The sequence below is a fragment of the Schistocerca cancellata genome, chromosome 3, assembly GCF_023864275.1.
Source record: "Schistocerca cancellata isolate TAMUIC-IGC-003103 chromosome 3, iqSchCanc2.1, whole genome shotgun sequence".
In the NCBI taxonomy this organism is placed as follows: domain Eukaryota; kingdom Metazoa; phylum Arthropoda; class Insecta; order Orthoptera; family Acrididae; genus Schistocerca; species Schistocerca cancellata.
The window spans coordinates 167,782,234-167,801,569 of NC_064628.1; the positions used below are offsets into that span (position 1 = coordinate 167,782,234).

The 19,336-nt window shown below is 40.6% G+C and overlaps 1 protein-coding gene across 1 annotated transcript in view; it reads right to left on the reverse strand.

Annotated features, from left to right (window-relative positions):
- Nucleotides 1-589: 589 nt before the first annotated feature.
- LOC126174793 (venom carboxylesterase-6-like) overlaps nt 590-19,336 on the reverse strand; it is a 161,902-nt gene continuing 143,155 nt past the window's right edge. Inside the window, exon 10 of the mRNA XM_049921163.1 lies at nt 590-1,023. Within this exon, the coding sequence (XP_049777120.1) occupies nt 837-1,023 (187 nt within the window). The 3' untranslated portion in view covers nt 590-836. The remainder of the gene's footprint in view (nt 1,024-19,336) is intronic.

Consider the following 19,336-nt stretch of genomic DNA (forward strand, 5'->3'; position numbering starts at 1 on the left):
TATTATTAAGAACGAATGTTTTCAGATGCTAATTGAACCCCTTCCTGCTATATCATGCCACATTTCTCCTTTAAGGTGCAAACTGTGAAACGTTTGGAAAATACGTATTTATTAACACTCTTGCATATAATTTAGGTAATAACTTCTGCATAGTACTGAATCACTATGGTAAAAGTCCTTACTTACTCTCCTACCATCGACAGCAACGAACAGAGAGACAACAGACTTTATTCATTAAAATGAAAAACAGCTTTTAAGAAACTTACAAAATGTAATGACAAATTAAACAACACTTTAATTTTATTTTAAAAGGAAATACGTCATGCCCCTAAGATAACCATTCTCAAATAACATCAATCTGAAACTTCATGGCAGATTAAAACTGTGTGACGGACCGAGACTGCCATGAAGTTTCATATCAGCGCACACTCCGCTGCAGAGTGAAAATCTCGTTCTGGAAACATCCCTCAGGCTCTGGCTAAGCCATGTCTCCGCAATGTCCTTTCTTCCAGGAGTGCTAGTTCTGCAAGGTTCGCAGGAGAGCTACTGTGAAGTTTCTAAAGAGTCTAAAACATATCACACACCAGTCTATCATTTGAGCTATGTCTAGAATAAACATTTATTGCCTGCCTGAAGATACATAAGAATATTTCTTCAGTTTAGTTCATTGCCATAAAACACAGTAATTTCAAAGGAATGAAAAGGCGAATTAGGAACGAAATATTTGTTTGCAGGTCAACAGGTCTGTGAAATCCGGAACAGTCAAATAATACATATCAAGTTGCATTAAAATGCTGTCTTCAAACACTTAGGTTAACTTATCACTATCGTCCGTTTCACAGGTCTTCCTTAGTCACACGGCTGAGTACTTCCTCCCTAAGAGGCAGCGACTTCCAGAAGTTCACTCTCTCCTGGAAGAGCCCCTTCTTCACTTCCAGCTTAGAGCCTATTTCCAGGTATTCCAGCTCACTATCTGAAGTTACTCTCGGCCAGGGTAGTGGCTCATAGTTAGGCGTTGGATTCCTAAAAATATAAAAATTAAGATTTATTTATTAACTGACGCAAATCTATGAAAATACATCTATTTTCACTAGACCCCTTTTACTATCTGTAAAAAATTTTATATCTTTTAGATAGAATTCCTCAGAATACCTTAGTTTTGGGGAATAGCTTTATGTCACAGACCATTCCATAAAAAAATAAAATAAAAATAAAAATAAAAATGCAAGTCAAGTATCAGAAGACATGGGGAAGTCCTTAATTTTACTTCGTTTGCGTAAGAAAGAAAGATTTCAAAGCATAATTTGAAATCACTGTAGAAAAAGCAACGTCACGTGGCAGTATTTCCTTCGATTTCCATAGCTAGCCAATTTCAATCACTTGAAATCCGCTCGCATCATCGTTCTCCACTATAGTGCCATGCGAACTTCTCCTACGACCATGAGTATCGATGGAGGTGGAACTGTGTTCTAGGTCCAATCAGTAGGAACTGCCCGATGGCAGCAACATGGGTAGCTATATCGGCGTGTACGAAACTCTTCCCCGTGTCATAATCCTCATTACCCACGATCAGCTGGTGGAAATACTGGTACATCTCGTCGACTTATGGTGCTGGGACAGACGTCGCCCCAGAAATTACCAGCCTTATGTGCTGGTGAAGGATGGGGGAAATTTTGCTCCCTCGCCAGACAGTGGCATCGGTATGAACGCATCTGGCGTAATAGATACTGTAACCTGATCGACTCATATGGGTAGTATCATCTGCCTACCAGGAACACGAGAGTGAAATGGGAGGAGGCAACACCATTAAATATCCAGGTCCTTCGGCGGTTCGACTATATCACTGCTATCTAGGAAGTATTACAATTCGCGCCATAAGTGTCTCCTAATAATAATATCCATTCTTGTGTACTTGGAATTTTGTAGTAATAGAATTGTTTTGAGGTTTCTCTGTGGTCTTCGTCTCTTTCACTATGCACAGTATATGGAGTATCTGGAGGGATACTAAACATCCAGTCGTAGTCCTCAGCTGCACTAAATACTAGATTACGTCAAATGGTATTATGGATTTATCTATTTCAGTCCTATTATTAATACTGATTTTCAGAATTACTTTCGAAATTGCTGTATTGAGTTCAGTTGATTGCTGATATTTACGTGGTGTAGTGGCAAAAAGTAAAATGTTGTCAGGCAAACTGTATGTGGTACAGATATGTTCAATTAACAAGCATTGCTCTTAGCTATTCCCAGCCTCAGAGCGTGAATACCTCCTACACAACTGCTGAGAACAGATCCGGTGGTGTGGGATCTCCTTGCTTGACTCCTCTTTAAACTGTAAATTGGTAGATACAAAAAAAAAATGGCGGTGAGCACTATGGAACTTAACTTCTGAGGTCATCAGTCCCCTAGAACTTAGAACTACTTAAATCTAACTAACCTAAGGACATCACACACATCCATTCCCGAGGCAGGATTCGAACCTGCGACCGTAGCGGTCGCTCGGTTCCAGACTGTAGGGCCTAGAACCGCTCGGCCATGATAGATACAGATACAAATATATGGAGCAACAGTGTTTCTATATGCTGATATGTCGGTCCGACTACTTTTAGGTTTTTATCTTATAGTTACGCCATCTAACATGATTTGGGGACCTTGCAGCGACTATCGTATTTGGATGATGCTTATTGTTTTGTACATCGGCACTGTTTCTGTATGGTTACCATTTCGCACTTCCACAATAATTGAGTCTTTTATGTGTATTTTATACTGAATGCACGCTTATTGTTACCAGTATCATTTTACTGCGTTTTCTATTACCTTGTTACTATGAATTAATAACAGTAAGGAGACTATGTGCAGATATCAAATGGTGCCATGGCACATATGACACTGACGTTTACGATTCAAATGGTTTGAAAAAGCAGATTGTTGATGACATGTAAAATCCTTTGACATGCAAGCTTGGCATAATGGCTAGTTTTTTTTATTCTTTTTAAGTCAAGTGCCCAGACTGGGCTTGGCATCCTCGCAGCGGATAAGCAGGAAAACGCTGGGCGTTGCCTGACGTATGGCATAAAGTTTCATGATAAGAGCGCATTTCGATGGATCACTTGAATGTAATCTGCAACAGATGAGCACATTGTGCTACAAATTAAGTCAGACCACGATATTAGGACATGTCAAATTCATGAGCAGGCACTATGTTGAAAAGGTTTTTGATCACACAATATGGTTGATCAGTACCGCATAATTGTTATAATTATGCAAAATTCCAAATTATTTATTCCTGGGCTTTGTCCTTTGTAATAAACCGTAGCTGCGGCGCACGGAATGGATGCGCAACTAATTTAAGACATGGCGTCCTAACTCGCAAGATATTGGAGTATCCATGTTAAGAAGAACTCTGCAGTGTTTCTTCGGACATCCATGCATGACCGAAGAAACACGCACTTCGTCGTTTTTCAAAAGAACAGAAGCACTTCAGTACCGTGTTTATCCGCAGGTACCAGGCAATGACTTTCAATTAAAATGTCCTCTCATGTACGGGAATTGCATAATGCATGTACGGATACAGGTTTTGACGCAAGAATGATGACATAGGGAATCTAGGGGCTGGCTATGAGTATTGCACGGATAGTCAAAGCGGTTAAGGCGACCGCTAGCGTAAAATACGGCTTCGAGTCCCCGTCCGATCCAAACTTTCATTTTTGTCATTCTCTTACGCAGCTGATGGTTGTTGGTATTCGCAACTCCGAATACATTTCATGAGTCTAATTTGGACGCGCATCCCAAATTGTTTGTAATAATTCAGTGCTGTGAGATGCTATTTTTAACACGTATGTGTTACTGTCACTTTTATTAATCTAATGGCAATCCGAAAACTATTTATGGTTTTTCAGTTGATTCTAAATATGTAAACGTTTTTATGATAACCATTAGTACTCACAATAAAACCTCTACGTCTGTGGAACAACTGCATATTTTGTTATTGTCATTTATTATACTGAATGTGATGATTAATAAAGGTGCTTTGATTGTTTCCTATTTTAAATAGGATACACTCATTGGGCACGAATGCGCGCTTGAGAATGAGGCGTGACGCTAAAGCCATCGAACATTTCCTATTACGACTGCTGGCCGTGTTTGCTTTCCAGGTATGTTAATCAAATAGTTTACTACGGTTAATATTTGTAATTTTATATTGTATTTTACTGTTCACTTACATCTATATTTTCATTTTAGCCTCAATACGTCAGGCTTTACAATGAACCAATCAGTTAGAAACTAGTCTCCGAAATATATTTATTGCAAATGGGACAGAGTTATGAAATAAAGACGTTGCTGTCCCTACATCAAGAAAATGTAGAAATAGTCCACTTGTGGCATTCTATAAACATGCTGAAAGCTTTTTATAAACTCAGAATATGCATGAAATAGAAGTATACGCATCCATACATGTCTTCATACCACATGTTTAAAACAAAACAAAAACCTAGTTCCACAGACTGAACTGTTTAAATAGTATTTAAATGAAAGACCATTTAGGTCGCTAGAGACAGAGCACAAGAATGAATAAGGAAATCAGCCATGCCTTTTCGCAGGGAACTTCCTTCCATTTGTTTGGAGAAATTTAGAAACATCACGGAAAAGCTAATTTTGGATGGATTTGAGCTGTCGTCCTCCCGAATGTGAATGCAGTGTAAACCATTGCATCACCTCTCTCGGTAATCTTTTAACACAACATTCTTAGATACCCTAAGTACATGCAATAATAATTATATTTAACATTTCGGAATGTAAGTACTGAAGCACAGTATTATTTTGCCGAATTAAATCACTGCAGTAGCTACGAGAAACTGCTCTCACTTCAAACTACGTCGTATTTATGCAGTAACTAACAGTCTCTGAAATGCACACCAGTCTCACGAAAGTGTTACAAATTATTCGAGAATCTGGGTATTCAACTATACTAGTGCTTAGTTACATGATGATCAAAATCTAAATCTGTATACACTGATAATCCAGATCACTACCACCGCCCACCGCGGCGTTGGAGGGCGCCTGGTGGCGTTGTGGGCGCCTGACGCGGTAACAAAACTATGTAAGTGGCGCAGACACGGACGGAGGATCACCCTAGGAAAGCTGTGGGCTGCAGAAGAGGGAATCCACTAAGGTAAACGGCTTTGACAAAGGGCCGATTATTATTACGCAGAGCCTGTCTGCGTGTACCTCGAAAACGGTGAAGCTGGTCGAATGTTCGCCAGCTACTGTCATCAGCATTTACGGAAACAGGTAGAAGGGCAGTGAAAGTATCGCTAGGAGTTAATGGTTGGACGCCGACGATTCTTCACAGAAAGCGGCGTTCAGAGACTTGCCTGCTCTGTAAAGTAGGCTAGAAGATGATCTGTGACGCCACTTCCGAAAAAGACAAGGCTGGTGCACGCACAAGTGTCTCATAGCACACCGTTCATCGTACATTGTTGAATATGGTGCTCCGCAACAGACCACCCCTATGTGATCACATGTTGACTCGACGACATCGTTAATTACGATTGCAGTGGGCACAAGACAATAGGGATTCGACCGTCGACTAATGGAAACGTGTCGGCTCTTCGGGAGAATCACATTTTTGCTACACTAGATCGATAGTCGATTTTACAAACGCCATCATCGAGGTGAATGGAGGTTCGAAACGTGCAGCGCGCTACGGACGCACGCTGGTGGGAGCAGTATTATACTATGGGAGACGTTCTCCTGCGCTTGTATGGGATCTGTGGCGGTAATCGAAGACACGGTGACAACTGCGAACCACGTGCATCCCTTCATACTTGGTGTCCTCTCCGACGGTGGTGTCATCTTCCAGCAGTAAAACTTGTTCGTGTCTCGGAGTAAGAACCATGCTACAGTGGATTGAGGAGAGTTGTAGTGATCTCACGTCGACGTCTCGGGGACCAATGTCCCCTGATGTAAATCCTGTGGAACCCATCGGGGTAGCAATCGGGCGCCATCACCATGTACGCAAATCAGTAGCCCGTTATTTACGCTAATTACATGACCTGTGCGCAGACATCTAACGCCACATGACTCCACAAACTTACCAGTGAACTGTCGTTACAAAGACGGACAAACAACCTATTAACCAGCTGGTCATAATGTTTTCACTCATCAGTGTATATTTACGGTTTTTATCCCTATTTGATTCTATTTGCGTATTACTGTACACTAGCACCAGTCATCATATCATCACAAAATGCTCATTTTTTTTCTACTTTTCCTCAATTAACTGAAAACATTATTCTGCGAGAGATACAGGGTGTCTCAAACTTTAAGGGTCAAATTGAAACATGTGATAGTTGGTCTCCAACCGATTACATTGAAGAGCCAAAGAAACTGGTACACCTGTTTAACATCGTGTAGGGCCCCTGCAAGCAGGCAGAAGTGCCTCAACACGACGCGGCATGGACTCCACTAATGGCTAAAGTAGTACTGCAGGGAAATGACACCAAGAATTCTGCAGGGCTGTTCATAAATGTGAGTACGAGGGGGTGGAGATCTCTTCTTAACAGCACGTTGCAAAGCATCGCAGATATGCTCAGTAACGTTCATAACTGCGAAGTTTGTGGCCAGCGGAAGTGTTTAAACTCAGAAGGGTTCTGAACGTGTGGGGTGTCGCATTGTGCTGCTGGAACTGCCGAAGTTTGTCGGAATGCACAATGGACATGAATGGGTGCAGGTGGTCAGACAGGATGCTTACGTACGTGTCACCTGTCAGAGTCGTATTTAGACGTATCAGGGGTCCCATATCATTCCAACTGCACACGACCCATACCATTACAGAGCTTCCACCAGCTTGAGCAGTCCACTGCTGACATTCGATTTCCAAGGATTCATTAGGTTTTCTCCATACCCGTACACGTCCATCCGTTTGTTACAATTTTAAACGAGACTCGTCCGGCTAGGGGACATGTTTCCTGTCATCTACAGTCCAACGTCGGTGTTGACGGACCCAGGCGAGGAGTAAAGCTTTGTGTCGTGCAGTCGTCAAGAGTGTACGAGCGGGCCTTCGGCTCCGGAAACCCACATCGATGATGTTTCGTTGAATGGTTCACACGCTGAGACTTGTTGATGGTCCAGCAGTTAAATCTGCAGCAATTTGCGGAAGGGTTGCAGTTGTGTCACGTTAAATGATTATGTTCAGTCGTCGTTGGTTCCATTCTTGCAGGATCTTTTTCCGGCCGCAGCGATATCGGAGATACGATGTATTACCGGATTCCTGATATTCATTGTGCCCTCGTGAAATAGACGTACGAAAAAATTCCCGCTTCATTACTACCTCGGCGATGCTGTGTCCCATTGTTCGTGTGCCGAGAATAACAGCACGTTGAAACTCACTTAAATCTTGGTAATCTGCCATTGTAGCAACAGTAACCGATCTGACAACTGCGCCAGACACTTGTCTGATATAGGCGTTGCCGACGGCAGCGCCGTATTCTGACCCTTTACAATATCTGTATTTGAATACGGATGCGTATACCAATTTCTTTGGCGCTTCATTGTATTTTGAGATGGGGAACCAATGGTCGGAAATGCATATTTATTTTCTTATTGGCGTACACAGCGTACGGCGCATAACAACATCTTAGCTAATAGAATATGTCCAAGGTGAAGACCGCCAGTCTGATTTAGACTGGCATGGCAATGACACATGAAGTTCTGCCGCATTCTCGCAAAGGTCATGTGTGTCTATTATAGACTGGAAGAGGCAGTGGGTGATAAATGACACACACCTCTGACCACCTCTATCTGCTAGGGCCCAAGCTGTGTTTAACACTCATCTAATTCGTGTGTTAGTATGATGGCTGCTAGGAGTAACTGATGTTTGTTTTCCTTATTTTGGTGCGCTTAATACGGTTTTAAATAATGTCTGTCGGAATGATTCTAGCATGATGTCTGCTGTGAGGAATTACTGTTCTTTTTGTATTTAATACTCATCAGTGTTCTAGCAGTAGTGGACACCGAAACATCCTGAAGAAGATCCCAGCAGAGGAGTCGAAACAATAATTATTTTAGAAGGAAATATGACGTGGCCTAAAAACCCAGAAGATTTTAACTTTAGTGGCAACGGCCAGGAAAGCCTGCAGATTTACATAATACTCATATAATTCGTGTTCTAGTGTAATGTCTGCTGTCAGTAACTGATGTTTTTTATTTCGGTGTGCTTAATACACATGTGACGTGGTGTTAGTACGGTGTCTGCCTAACGTTCTTCTTTTTGTGTTTAATGCACATGCAATTTGTTTATTAGTTTGATGTCTGTTAGGGATAACTTCCTTTTTTTCTTGGTGTGCTTAGCGCTCATGCGGTTCATATGGCGTGGTGTTAGCATGATGTATTCTGGGCGTAATTAATATTTTTTGTGCTTATTACTCAGGAGTGCATCTGCTAGCGTATTTTATGCTGAGAGTAACTGATCCTTTCACAGCGCACTTAATACTCATGTAATCTGTGTGTACAAAAGGCAATGTTCTGACTCATCATTGCCCAGTGCAGACCGCTAAGGATAGGAACTTGAAATTGGGAGAGGCTGTTGATCTTATAATGTAGGCGTCGTTTAAGAAGGGATTCTACTAAATAGGGGATGAAAAGTTTTTTTTAAAATGAATCAGAAATGTGTCGTTATTAAGGCAATTTTGAAACTAGACATACCAAAAGTGGTATTTGGTTTAGTAGTAGAAATACCTGTTTCAACATTTTTGGTTAGAAATTTAACCCTTATGGGGTTGAATAGGGGATGAAATGTTCTACGAATATATTTCATTGCGAAATCGTTTGTGAAAGATTACTTTTTTAAATAGGTTTTTGGCTGCTTGGCTGAAAAAGAAGACATATTTGACTGTTTTTGGAAATTCTACCCTGAAGGAGATGAAATAGGGCTTGACTGATTCACTGACTCATCATCGCCAGTAGTGGGACAAAGAGAGCATCAGCAAATTTTGTTAGTGTGGGTTACATACATCAGAGGTAAGCATACATTCAGAGGCAAACCTACTGTTCTGCTACATGTCAGCCCTAAACCTATTGTTCACTTTTGACTGACAAGTCCTTAACCTGTAGTTACATACTTCCTTACATCAAATTTCTTCCAAATTAATTAATTAATTAATCATCCCACCAATCCTGATGAGGTCACGAGTTTTCCCCAGCCACCACGAGGGTAGCTGCAACCCCCACCCCCCCAATCCCTGAAAAATGGCGGGAAATTGAAACTTTTGTAGGAAATTGAAAAATGGTGGGAAATTCAAATGTATTGGAGGAAATATCAAAAGTTGTGTGTTCATCATGACATTCAGGGACACTCTCTCCTATTTCACAACAGCAATATCAGAGGGTGCTGTTGGGCCTCTGTCACTCCCCACTCCCCTCTCCACACTCCCCACTCGGCACTCTCCACACCGAACTCCCCTCTCCCCTCTGCCCTCTCTTCATCCCTCCCCTCACATCACCAACTAGAAATTGGTGGAAAAGAACTCAGTCTATGCTGGGCTGCTGGATAGGGTGGGCATCAGTCTTTATTTTGTATGTAGTGTGGTATATCGTTAATTTAAACTATTTGAGTTGCCATTGATCGAGAGCACTAGATGTAGCTCCATCCAGTTTTGTCAATAGCTCCTAGATCTGGAGTGAGTATTTTCACTACTAGTCCAGCATTGTAGCAGAGTTGCTACAGCCAATCTAGTCAATAGCCCATCTAAAGTATGGGCAATAATGATAGGATAGCAAGTTGTCACTGAAGTACAGGGCAACAGCCTTCTGCTGCTCTACAAGTGAATAGATGCTGTTGGGAGGAGCTTAAATATGGATAATAATAATATTGAAACAGTGACCCATTGCCCCACTGTGCTCCTTCATCGTGCCACTATATACAGCACTCCTGTAGCAACACCTTTTGGAATATGTGAGGTAATGGGCGAGTTGTGGCGTCCTAAAGTATCCTAAGTTCGGAGTTGGCGTGACCAAGCTGGGGCCTCTTGGCGGATCGTGCTCCAGCAGCAACCACGTGTTGCTGAACGTTAGGTTAGCAACAGCGTGATGCCGCACAACGGCCGGTCCAGCCGCGTGGCTGGGAATTTCATGGTGACTCTGTATTGATGAAGGAGATTCGCTGGGAGTGCCAAAGATGGCGGACGTTGTGAAACCTTAATGGCAGACATTTCACAGTTCGTATAGAAATTAATAGTAGCCTCATGAATCATGATACCTCAAAGAGAAATATGTACATTACCATTAATTGCATGACGAATAAGATTTTCAATATTTTTTTTAGTTTAAAGTTTAGTATCTGACAATAAATTATACAAGTAACACCTAGTAAACAAATTTCGAAAATCTAAACGGTTCTCCACATTTTGTCGATCGACTTGTCTTTAGAAAGCTAGAAATGTAAACATAAATTGGCATAAATTACAGGAATGTGACTTGAATAGTACATCATTTATTGGCGATCAAAGTGGCCGATTACTATCGATCACGTCAGGCCATAAGTGCTCCACAGTTACATGAAAAAACGGTAGCAGCATGCGTATAAATCTATTTATTCGTCTATGTCTTTGTTTAAATCCGATATACGCTATTCATGAAGAAATTGGTCAATTATTTACTGTGTTTTAGAAAGAACAGGGACGTTAGGCTAACGGCCTGCTTTTACTTGCTACTCCTTTGATATATGTCTATTTAATTTGTGTATGTATTTAATAATGTGTGTTAGAGGGTTTTTATGGTCCAGCCATAGGAATATCTATTTAATTTCAAGTTATTTAAATGTAAATCCAGTATTTTGAATGTGTTTCAAAATGTTTGTGAGTGTACGTTGGCTTGGAGACATGATGGAAGCGCTATCGCCAATCACAGCGCTCGTTACTAAGGGAGGCGACTACTGAAGGGAATGGAGGGGAGTTGTGGACAGTGCAGCGAGAGGGACAGTCACACAGGGCACGGGGAGAGTGCTGGACGTGAAGGCGCGATGTACGGCCGCAGGAGAGACTTGGAGAGTGTGGAGCGGTTTGTGCGTGGTCGCGGCCTATAGAAATACTTTGGAGTGCTGACCTGTGCACTTGTGAGTTTTCCGTGGATTCTACAGTGAAGACGTAGTATGCATTTAGAAGTGAATGTCTTGCGAGCTATGCTGCTGTTCACAACTAATTACGTGCAGTAGGGATCTATTGTTTCTCTGTTATTCAAGTTATATATTATTTAATTGTTGTGCAGAAATATACTGCATTCTCAAAAGTACTTCTACTGTCGTACTCATCATTTAAAGTCGTTAAGATAGTACCTGCAGATTTAATTGCAATCTTTCATTTATAAATTACTATGTTGCTTTAAAAATTCGCAATTTCCGAGTGATGGGAATCTTCGACCATTCGATTCATGTGTTTATTCATATTTTATACCGTAGACTTAGCAGTATTTGGTTTGTAATGCGTCAACTACTTATCCCAGGCCCTAGACAACGAAACCAGCCAAAACTTTTAATATTTCAACTCTGAGTCTGAGGGTACGTAGTTGAGGGTCACACCACCATCACCACATCATTTTCTTTTTCTTGAAAGCCCGTAATTGGGGGTTCGCCCGGGATTTGTGTCCTGCCAAGTGGTAGTTCCTTTGCTGTTTGTTTTTCAGCGTACTGTGAGAAGTGCAAAATCCTTTGCAAAACCAGTACACATTTCTGTAGAGTGAACCTCTCACAAAACACAGTATGATATCGGTTTTTTCCGCAAGTAGGTTACTGGAAATAGTGAAATGAAGCAATAATTTTTACAACTAACACGTACTATGAATAGAGGTCCTAATCTATCACGTTAAAGGCAATTTGCGTCGGGGCTCAGAATCTAAATAAGTTGAGTGCACAGAATAGTAGCGGTTAGCGCATTTAACGGACAGTGGCATCGGAGACGGTTGGACCACGCGGTAACTGGAAACACCTACAACTACATTAGGACTTCTCCAGTGGCGGACGCAGATCCAACAGCAATATGACGGCAGATTCTTCGAGTACTACAAGGCAGTCTTTAATTCGACTTCCACTACAACCAACAACATGATCATGTCAGAGGGAACCATCTCAGATCAGATAAGTGCATGGGGAAAAAATATTGAGACTGTGTTTGACTCTGAAGGTCAAACTCCACTTATAGATCTCGCAAATATAAAACAGTCACCTAGTATGTGTAATAATGAAAACGGAAGTGAGCTGGTTAGTCTGAAATCAGAACGTGAAAGTATAAGTAGTAGGCATTCAGGCAAGGGGTATGAATGTGGGGGAGATATGATGTCTCAGCTAATGCAAATGATCCAGGAAATGACAAATAATATCAGTACATTTCAAACAGATATGGGTACAATGCTCATTGAAATAGGTTCCGCTGTGAAAAAGGAAGTTGAAGAAATTGTAGGTAACTTTGAAAAAGCAATTGATGTAAGTTATGAATGTGTAATAAATGAGTGTGTGAATGGTGATGAATGGAAAAATTTAGTGGTTCAAAACGAAGTTAAAGAGGAGATGAATTTTGTGAAAGTAAATTGTGTGGAGAGTTCTGAAAAGGTACCAGTAAACAGTAGCAATTGCGGTAAGGAAGCTGTTGTAGTAGCAAGTATTTGTGAGTCGGCGAAAAGCGTCGACGTTAGTGAAGGCGGCGTAACTTCGGTCTCGCCAGCTGCAAGTGGGGCGATCGTGTTTCGGTGGGAAACGTAAATGTTACTAATGGAGGCTTAGCGTTGGTCTCGCCAACAGTTGAAATTAAAAACGTATCGGCGGAGGTAAATGATTTCTGTTTAAAGGAACAGAGTAATGGTAATTTATGGAATAATGGAAAAGCTACTGATATTGATAATTTGGAGGAAGGAATTTACTCGTTTCTGGACACGAATTAAAGCGAAACGAAACTTATTGATGAATGTGTGGATCTAAAACGTTTGTCAGAGATTCACGTGAAGTTAATTTGTCGACGGGGGAAGGTAATGTTTCTGATGTGAATTTATGTAGTGATTTATATGGTGTATCAGAAGATAATGTTGCTGAGATGAAAATTTTTGGTGATGATGGCTTAAGCATCGATGTATTATTTCAGAAAGATAAAGTGTTTAACAGTGAATTGATGTGTAATTGTGCTGGAGCTATAAGTGTTGATATTTTAGAGGGGAAAAACAGTTAAGTTGTGCATGCTATGGGTAGTGAATCGGCGACATGTGTGGAAGAACTAACGGAAAACTTAGAGAGGGCTGAAGTAAATAGTGTGGATGGAGATAGTTTGTGTAGTGAATTTTGTACGAATTGGTATACGAAGGAGGAGTGTGATTTTAGTGTGACTGATTGGTGTCGGTACGGTAGAAAGTTACGGTCGATGCTACCGCATCTGTGGAAACGAGAGAAGTTTAAAGTTGCTAAAGGTTTAGAAAAGGGAAGGGATGAATTTGGAGCGAAAGAGATATTTAATGAATAATTTTGGGATGAACATGAGATTGAGGATGGATAGAACAGGATGTGTACGCTAGAATTGGAAGAAAAGGGACGAGACGTAGAAAATGATTTATTAAGGGAGAAGTACTTAGAACGAAAGGAAATGGTAAAAGTACAGCCAATTATTGAAATTAAAGTTGGCAAAGAAATGGTAGATGCACTTCTAGATTCAGGTAGTAATGTATCAGCAGCGTCGGAAATAGGGAACTAGTAATCTTCCCAGTCACTGGCGTTTGGGTTAAAACGGCAGTTGGTGGTATAAGTAAGCCAATAACACAACAAATACTTCTAGAATTTAAATGTAGAAAAAATAAATTCGAGATAGAATGTTTTGTAGTGAGTAGTTTAGTAAAGGAGGTAATTTTAGGAACTGACTTTCTGTGCAAATACTATACTTCGCTGAACTGAGTAGGGAAACGCCTAGAATTTGAATTTCAGAATGAAAAAAGGCAAGTAAAATTTAAAAGACTTTGCACAAGTGAAAATCAGATCGCTCATACAATAGTTACTGAGGGCTGGAGTGAGGAATTCGATATGTATGGCACAATTAAGGAAGTGATTGATGCTGTCAAGAGTATATAGAGAAAGGGGAGAAATGAAAAGCTGTTCTAATCTGTAATTAGTGGTCGTAGTTTTGCAGGGATATTTATATATTTATTTTCGGATTCATTAGTAATTAGTTATTTTATTGTGGCACTGTACGTGTGCAACAGGGAGAAGTTTAGACACTGAGGGTGCTTGGAGGTCAGAGACCTCATGGATTTAAGTAAAGTATGTATTGATTTATGCTTTGTATATGAGTGTGGCAAAGAGTTTACTGGTCAATTTGAAGGGTATTAAAATTGTAATTGTATGTGCAAACAATTTTTGCTGTGTGGAGGTAGGAATGATTGATTAAAGTCAATTAAATAGAATTTATGGAAATTTGAGTTTACTGTGATTCAGCCATTTGCCTTGTAACTTTGTTCCTAAAGCATCGTTTTCCACTGGAGGAAAACTTTAGCGAGGATCCTGGCTGGGATTTGGGAAATGGTTTGTTGACAGGTTTCTACTTTTGGTTGTCATTGTATACAGATTTGACACCATAAACGGTGGACCTCGGAATTCAGAGGCTGACACGATTTCTGTGAGGCTCTTGGTCAAAAGACTGATGTGAATTGATCAATACTTCGTGCTAAAATCCGTGTGAGCATGTGTAGTGTGACAGAAAAAACTAGTGCAAGAAGGCGCCTTAGCGTTGGGTGAGTGTCACAAGAAGTGCTTACAAAATCGAATAAGTTAAAGTGCATTTAAAAATTTTATTTCTTGTCCAAAAAATTGAATATGCGTAACCGAGATGTAGGCATTTACTTAATATGTCGTTTCATTCATAATTTGTGTTAGTTTATTTCGAAATTCATGTTTGTTTTTGCATAACTGAAATGCAGGCATTTAATTAATATGCCATTTCATTCACAATTTGTGTTAATTTAAGTTATTTCGAAATTCATGTTGCTCCCAAACCACTACAAAAAAATTTATGAAAATTATTGGCCTGCCGTTTTAATCGATTAATTCAGGACTTTGTAATGTTTTTTATGTACTTGTATGAACTGAAGGGTGCTACTTCTGAACATTCTGGCAAGCCAGAATGTTAATAAATGGAGATGTGTGAGGTAACGGGCGAGTTGTGGCGCCCTGAAATTATTCTAAGTTCGGGACTGGCGTGGCCCAACTGGGGCCTCTCGGTGGGTTGCGACCTGGAAGAAACCACGTGGTGCCGAACCTTAGCTTAGCAAACGTGTGATGCCTCACAATGGCCGGTCCAGCCGCATGGCTGGGAATTCCATGGTGACGCTGTGTTGATGAAGGAGACTCGCCAGGAGTGCCAAAGATATCGGACTTTATGAAACCTTAATGGCAGACATTTCACAGTTCATATAGAAATTAATAGTAGCTACATGAATCATGATACCTCAAAGAGAAACATGTACATTACCATTATTTGCACCACAATTCTGATGGTGTAATCAGATTTTCAATATCATTCTTAGTTTAAAGTTTAGTATCTGACAATAAATTATACAAGTAACACCTAGCAACAAATCTCCAAAATCTAAACGGTTCTACACATTTTGTCGATCGACTTGTCTTTAGAAAGCTAGAAATGTAAACATAAATTGGCATAAATTACAGGAATGTGACTTGAATAGTACATGAGTTTTTGGCGATCAAAAAGGCCGATTACTATCGATCGCGTCAGGACATAAGTACTCCACAGTTACAAGAAAAAACGGTAGCAGCATGCTTATAAATGTGTTTATTCGTTTATGTCTTTGTTTAAATCAGATATACGCTGTTCATGAAGAAATTGGTCAATTATTTACTGTGTTTTAGAAAGAACAGGGACGTTAGGCTAACGGCCTACTTTTACTTGCTACTCCTTTGATATATGTCTATTTAATTTGTGTATGTATTTAATAATGTGTGTTAGAGGGTGTTTATGGTCCAGCCATAGGAATATCTATTTAATTTCAAGTTATTTAAATGTAAATCCGGTTTTTCGAATGTGTTTCAAAATGTTTGTGAGTGTCTGGAGACATGATGGAAGCGCTATCGCCAATCACAGCGCTCGTTACTAAGGGAGGCGACTACTGAAGTGAATGGAGGGACAGTGTGGCACGAGGGACAGTGTGGCACGAGGGACAGTCACACAGGACACAGGGAGAGTGCTGGACGTGAAGCCGCGACTTACGGCCGCAGGAGAGATTTGGAGAGTGTGGAGCAGTTTGTGCTTGGTCGCGGCCTATAGAAATACTTCGGATGCCGACTTGTGCAGTTGTGAGATTTCCGAGGCTTCTGCAGTGAACACGTAGTATGTGTTTAGAAGTGAATATCTTACGGGCTATGTTGTTGTTCATAACTAATTACGTTCAGTAGGGATCTATTGTTTCCCTGTTATTCAAGTTATATATTATTGAATTGCTGGACCATCGACACCAATAAGTGTTTTGCAGAAATATACCGCATTCTCAAAAGTACTTCTACTATCATACGCATCATTTAAAGTCGTTAAAATAGTACCTGCAGATTTTATTTAATTGCAATCTTTCATTTATACTTTACTATGTAGCTGTAAAAATTCGCAATTGCCGAGTGATAGGAACCTTCGACCATTCGATTCATGTTACAAATAAAGATCAGTTTAAAATGAGCCTGAAAGACTTACTAGTGGCGAACTCCTTCTACTCCATTGACGAATTTTCTAATAGAAACAAATGATGTATTGTATATATTTATACTATTAGTATTGTTATTTCAGCTTAAAAAAAATTGACATGTTCCACATACACGAGGATCTCCTCAGCATGGATCTATGGAACGAGAAACTAATCTAATCTAATCTAATCTATGTGAGTATTCATATCGTATGCTGTAGACTCAGCAGTATTTGGCTTGTAATGCGGCATCTACGTATCCCAGCCCCTAGACAACGAAACCAGCCAAAACTTTTAATATTTCAACTCTGAGTCTGAGGGTACGTGGTTGAGGGCCACACCACCATTACCACATCATTTTCTTTTCCTTGAAACCGTGCAAATGAAACACAATTAAACTTTTTTACGAGTTGTAAGTTGCATCCTCGCCAACTGAAACATGGGAAATATATTTTTATGAATCTATTGCTCAGTATCTTACCTGAACACAGTAACTCAAGATGAAATAGAAATCTCACGACCTCCAGTCTAGCCCAGCGCCTGCTATCAAGTGTGTTGTGTTCCTGAAGATTGAGCCCAATGAGAGACTGTGGCTCATGACAACCCTCTTAAGCATCTACCTCCAGCCACTCGACCGCTCCTGCCACAAACTGGGGCACAGTGTGAGTCAAGCACCAGTGGCTTGGATGTACGCAAGATAACCTGGTTTCTGAACTTCAAGGTAAATACACAAAATCTGATATTCCCAAGTATAAACTTGAATTTCCCCTGACATAAACTCCTCAGTTTAAAAAATCCGGAACGGGGATATTGCTTTTGTCAATACACCTCAAATTTCTCATGCAAAATGTAGATGCCTTCCTCGCATATGATTTGTTTTCGGAGATAGAAGAAATCAGACTATACAAGCATTTACCCATCACTAAAGTATCGTTACTAGTTGCGAAAATCCTGTGCAACACTATGATGTAGGCTGTGTGTGTCCTCTAAGTATTTTCTTATCAGGTAGAAAAATTTCTGCCACATCCTACATCCTAGGATTAGAATATTAAACACATTTTTGGCTCATGATGTGGTACTAGGAGCGTGCTCTACCTCCATCACAGAATGCCTCCTCAGTTCTGAACTCTGTTAAAGTAAACAAATGTCTCATCATATCTGAAGTCCCTCAAGGCGACGGCACAAAGATGTAAATATCAGATTTATACTACACATCACTTTATAAATTGGATAATATAACAGATTTCATTACAAAGATAATCTCTTCCTGTGTAGGTGGGAGATTGAAATTCTGTTAAAAGATCTTGCCACAAGAAAAGGCTCCTGATTATCTTTGAGACTCTTGAATCATACCTGAGGTACTCTCACCCTTGTTTCCACCCACCTGACAGCACATTGTTAATATCAAATTGGTAGCCTTGTTAGTTAATTTGATCATGAGGGTCCCTTTGTATGGTCAGTAATTTCTTTTCCTGCAGTCTAATTACATTGGCCAGGTAGACATTACAGATGCCTCTGTGACATCTTTGTAGGCTTCCCACAGGCTAGGTAGTCACTTCCTGTGATACCAAAATGGGTGGTAACCATTGACCGATAGCTGAAGGTATCCAATGCTAACTGTCTCTTGCTTGCCTTGTTGTGCTGTTGGAAGTAAGTCACTTAGAATTTGGGCATACTGCTCCTGAGATAATCCTGTCCACGTATGGTAGGGGTGTAGGATGTTTCATTCTCTTCTCCTCCCTCAAGATGCCTCCACCACCAGACTGCCTGTGAACAACTGCCACCATGTCGCAAACCTCTGCCTGCATGTCAGGGCTGTGCCACTCCTGTCTGAGAATCCGTCACTCGCCATTCCACACAGCTGTTAATGATTCCAGACTCGCAAGAGTTATCCTATTCTTCAAAGAACTATTAGGCTCTTAAATGTCACAAGGGTAAATATCGGGATAAACATCAGGATGCTGACCAATATGATTCCCCTCATTCCTCCTGTAAACCGAAACATTCTGAGATGTGTTTTTTGAAACTCCCCAGAAAGACTGCTGCAATGAGCAATAACAAAATACCTGTCTGCTATTCACCACATCCCTAACATGTGGGAGATGGGGGAGGGGAGAGGGAGTGGGAGAGGGCCAACAGCACCTTCTGGTGGTGCTGTTGTGATATAGATCAGCTGGTTTCTGAACTTCAAGGTTAATACACAAAATCTGATATTCCCAAGTATAAACTTGAATTTTCCACCAATTTTGAAGTTCTCGCCAAAATTTCAATTTCCCGTCATTTTCAGCAGGTAGGGAAGGCTCCCACTTGGCGGCTGATGAAAACCCATGATGTCATCTGGGGATGGGGGTTATTAATTAATTAATACAATATAAATTTGATATAAAGTGGTATATAACAAAAGGTTAAGGACCTGTCAACGCAAAGAAAACAATACTGTAAGGGCTGACATGAACCAGAACAATGGGTTTGTCCCTGAATGTATGATTTTCGCTGATGTGGGCGGCAAGCTGCACTAACAAAATGTGATGATGCTCTCTTTGTCCCACCACTACCGCGCAGCCCAAACTGCTAAGGACAGAAACCTGAAAATTGGAGAGGGTGTGGATCTTATAATGTAGGC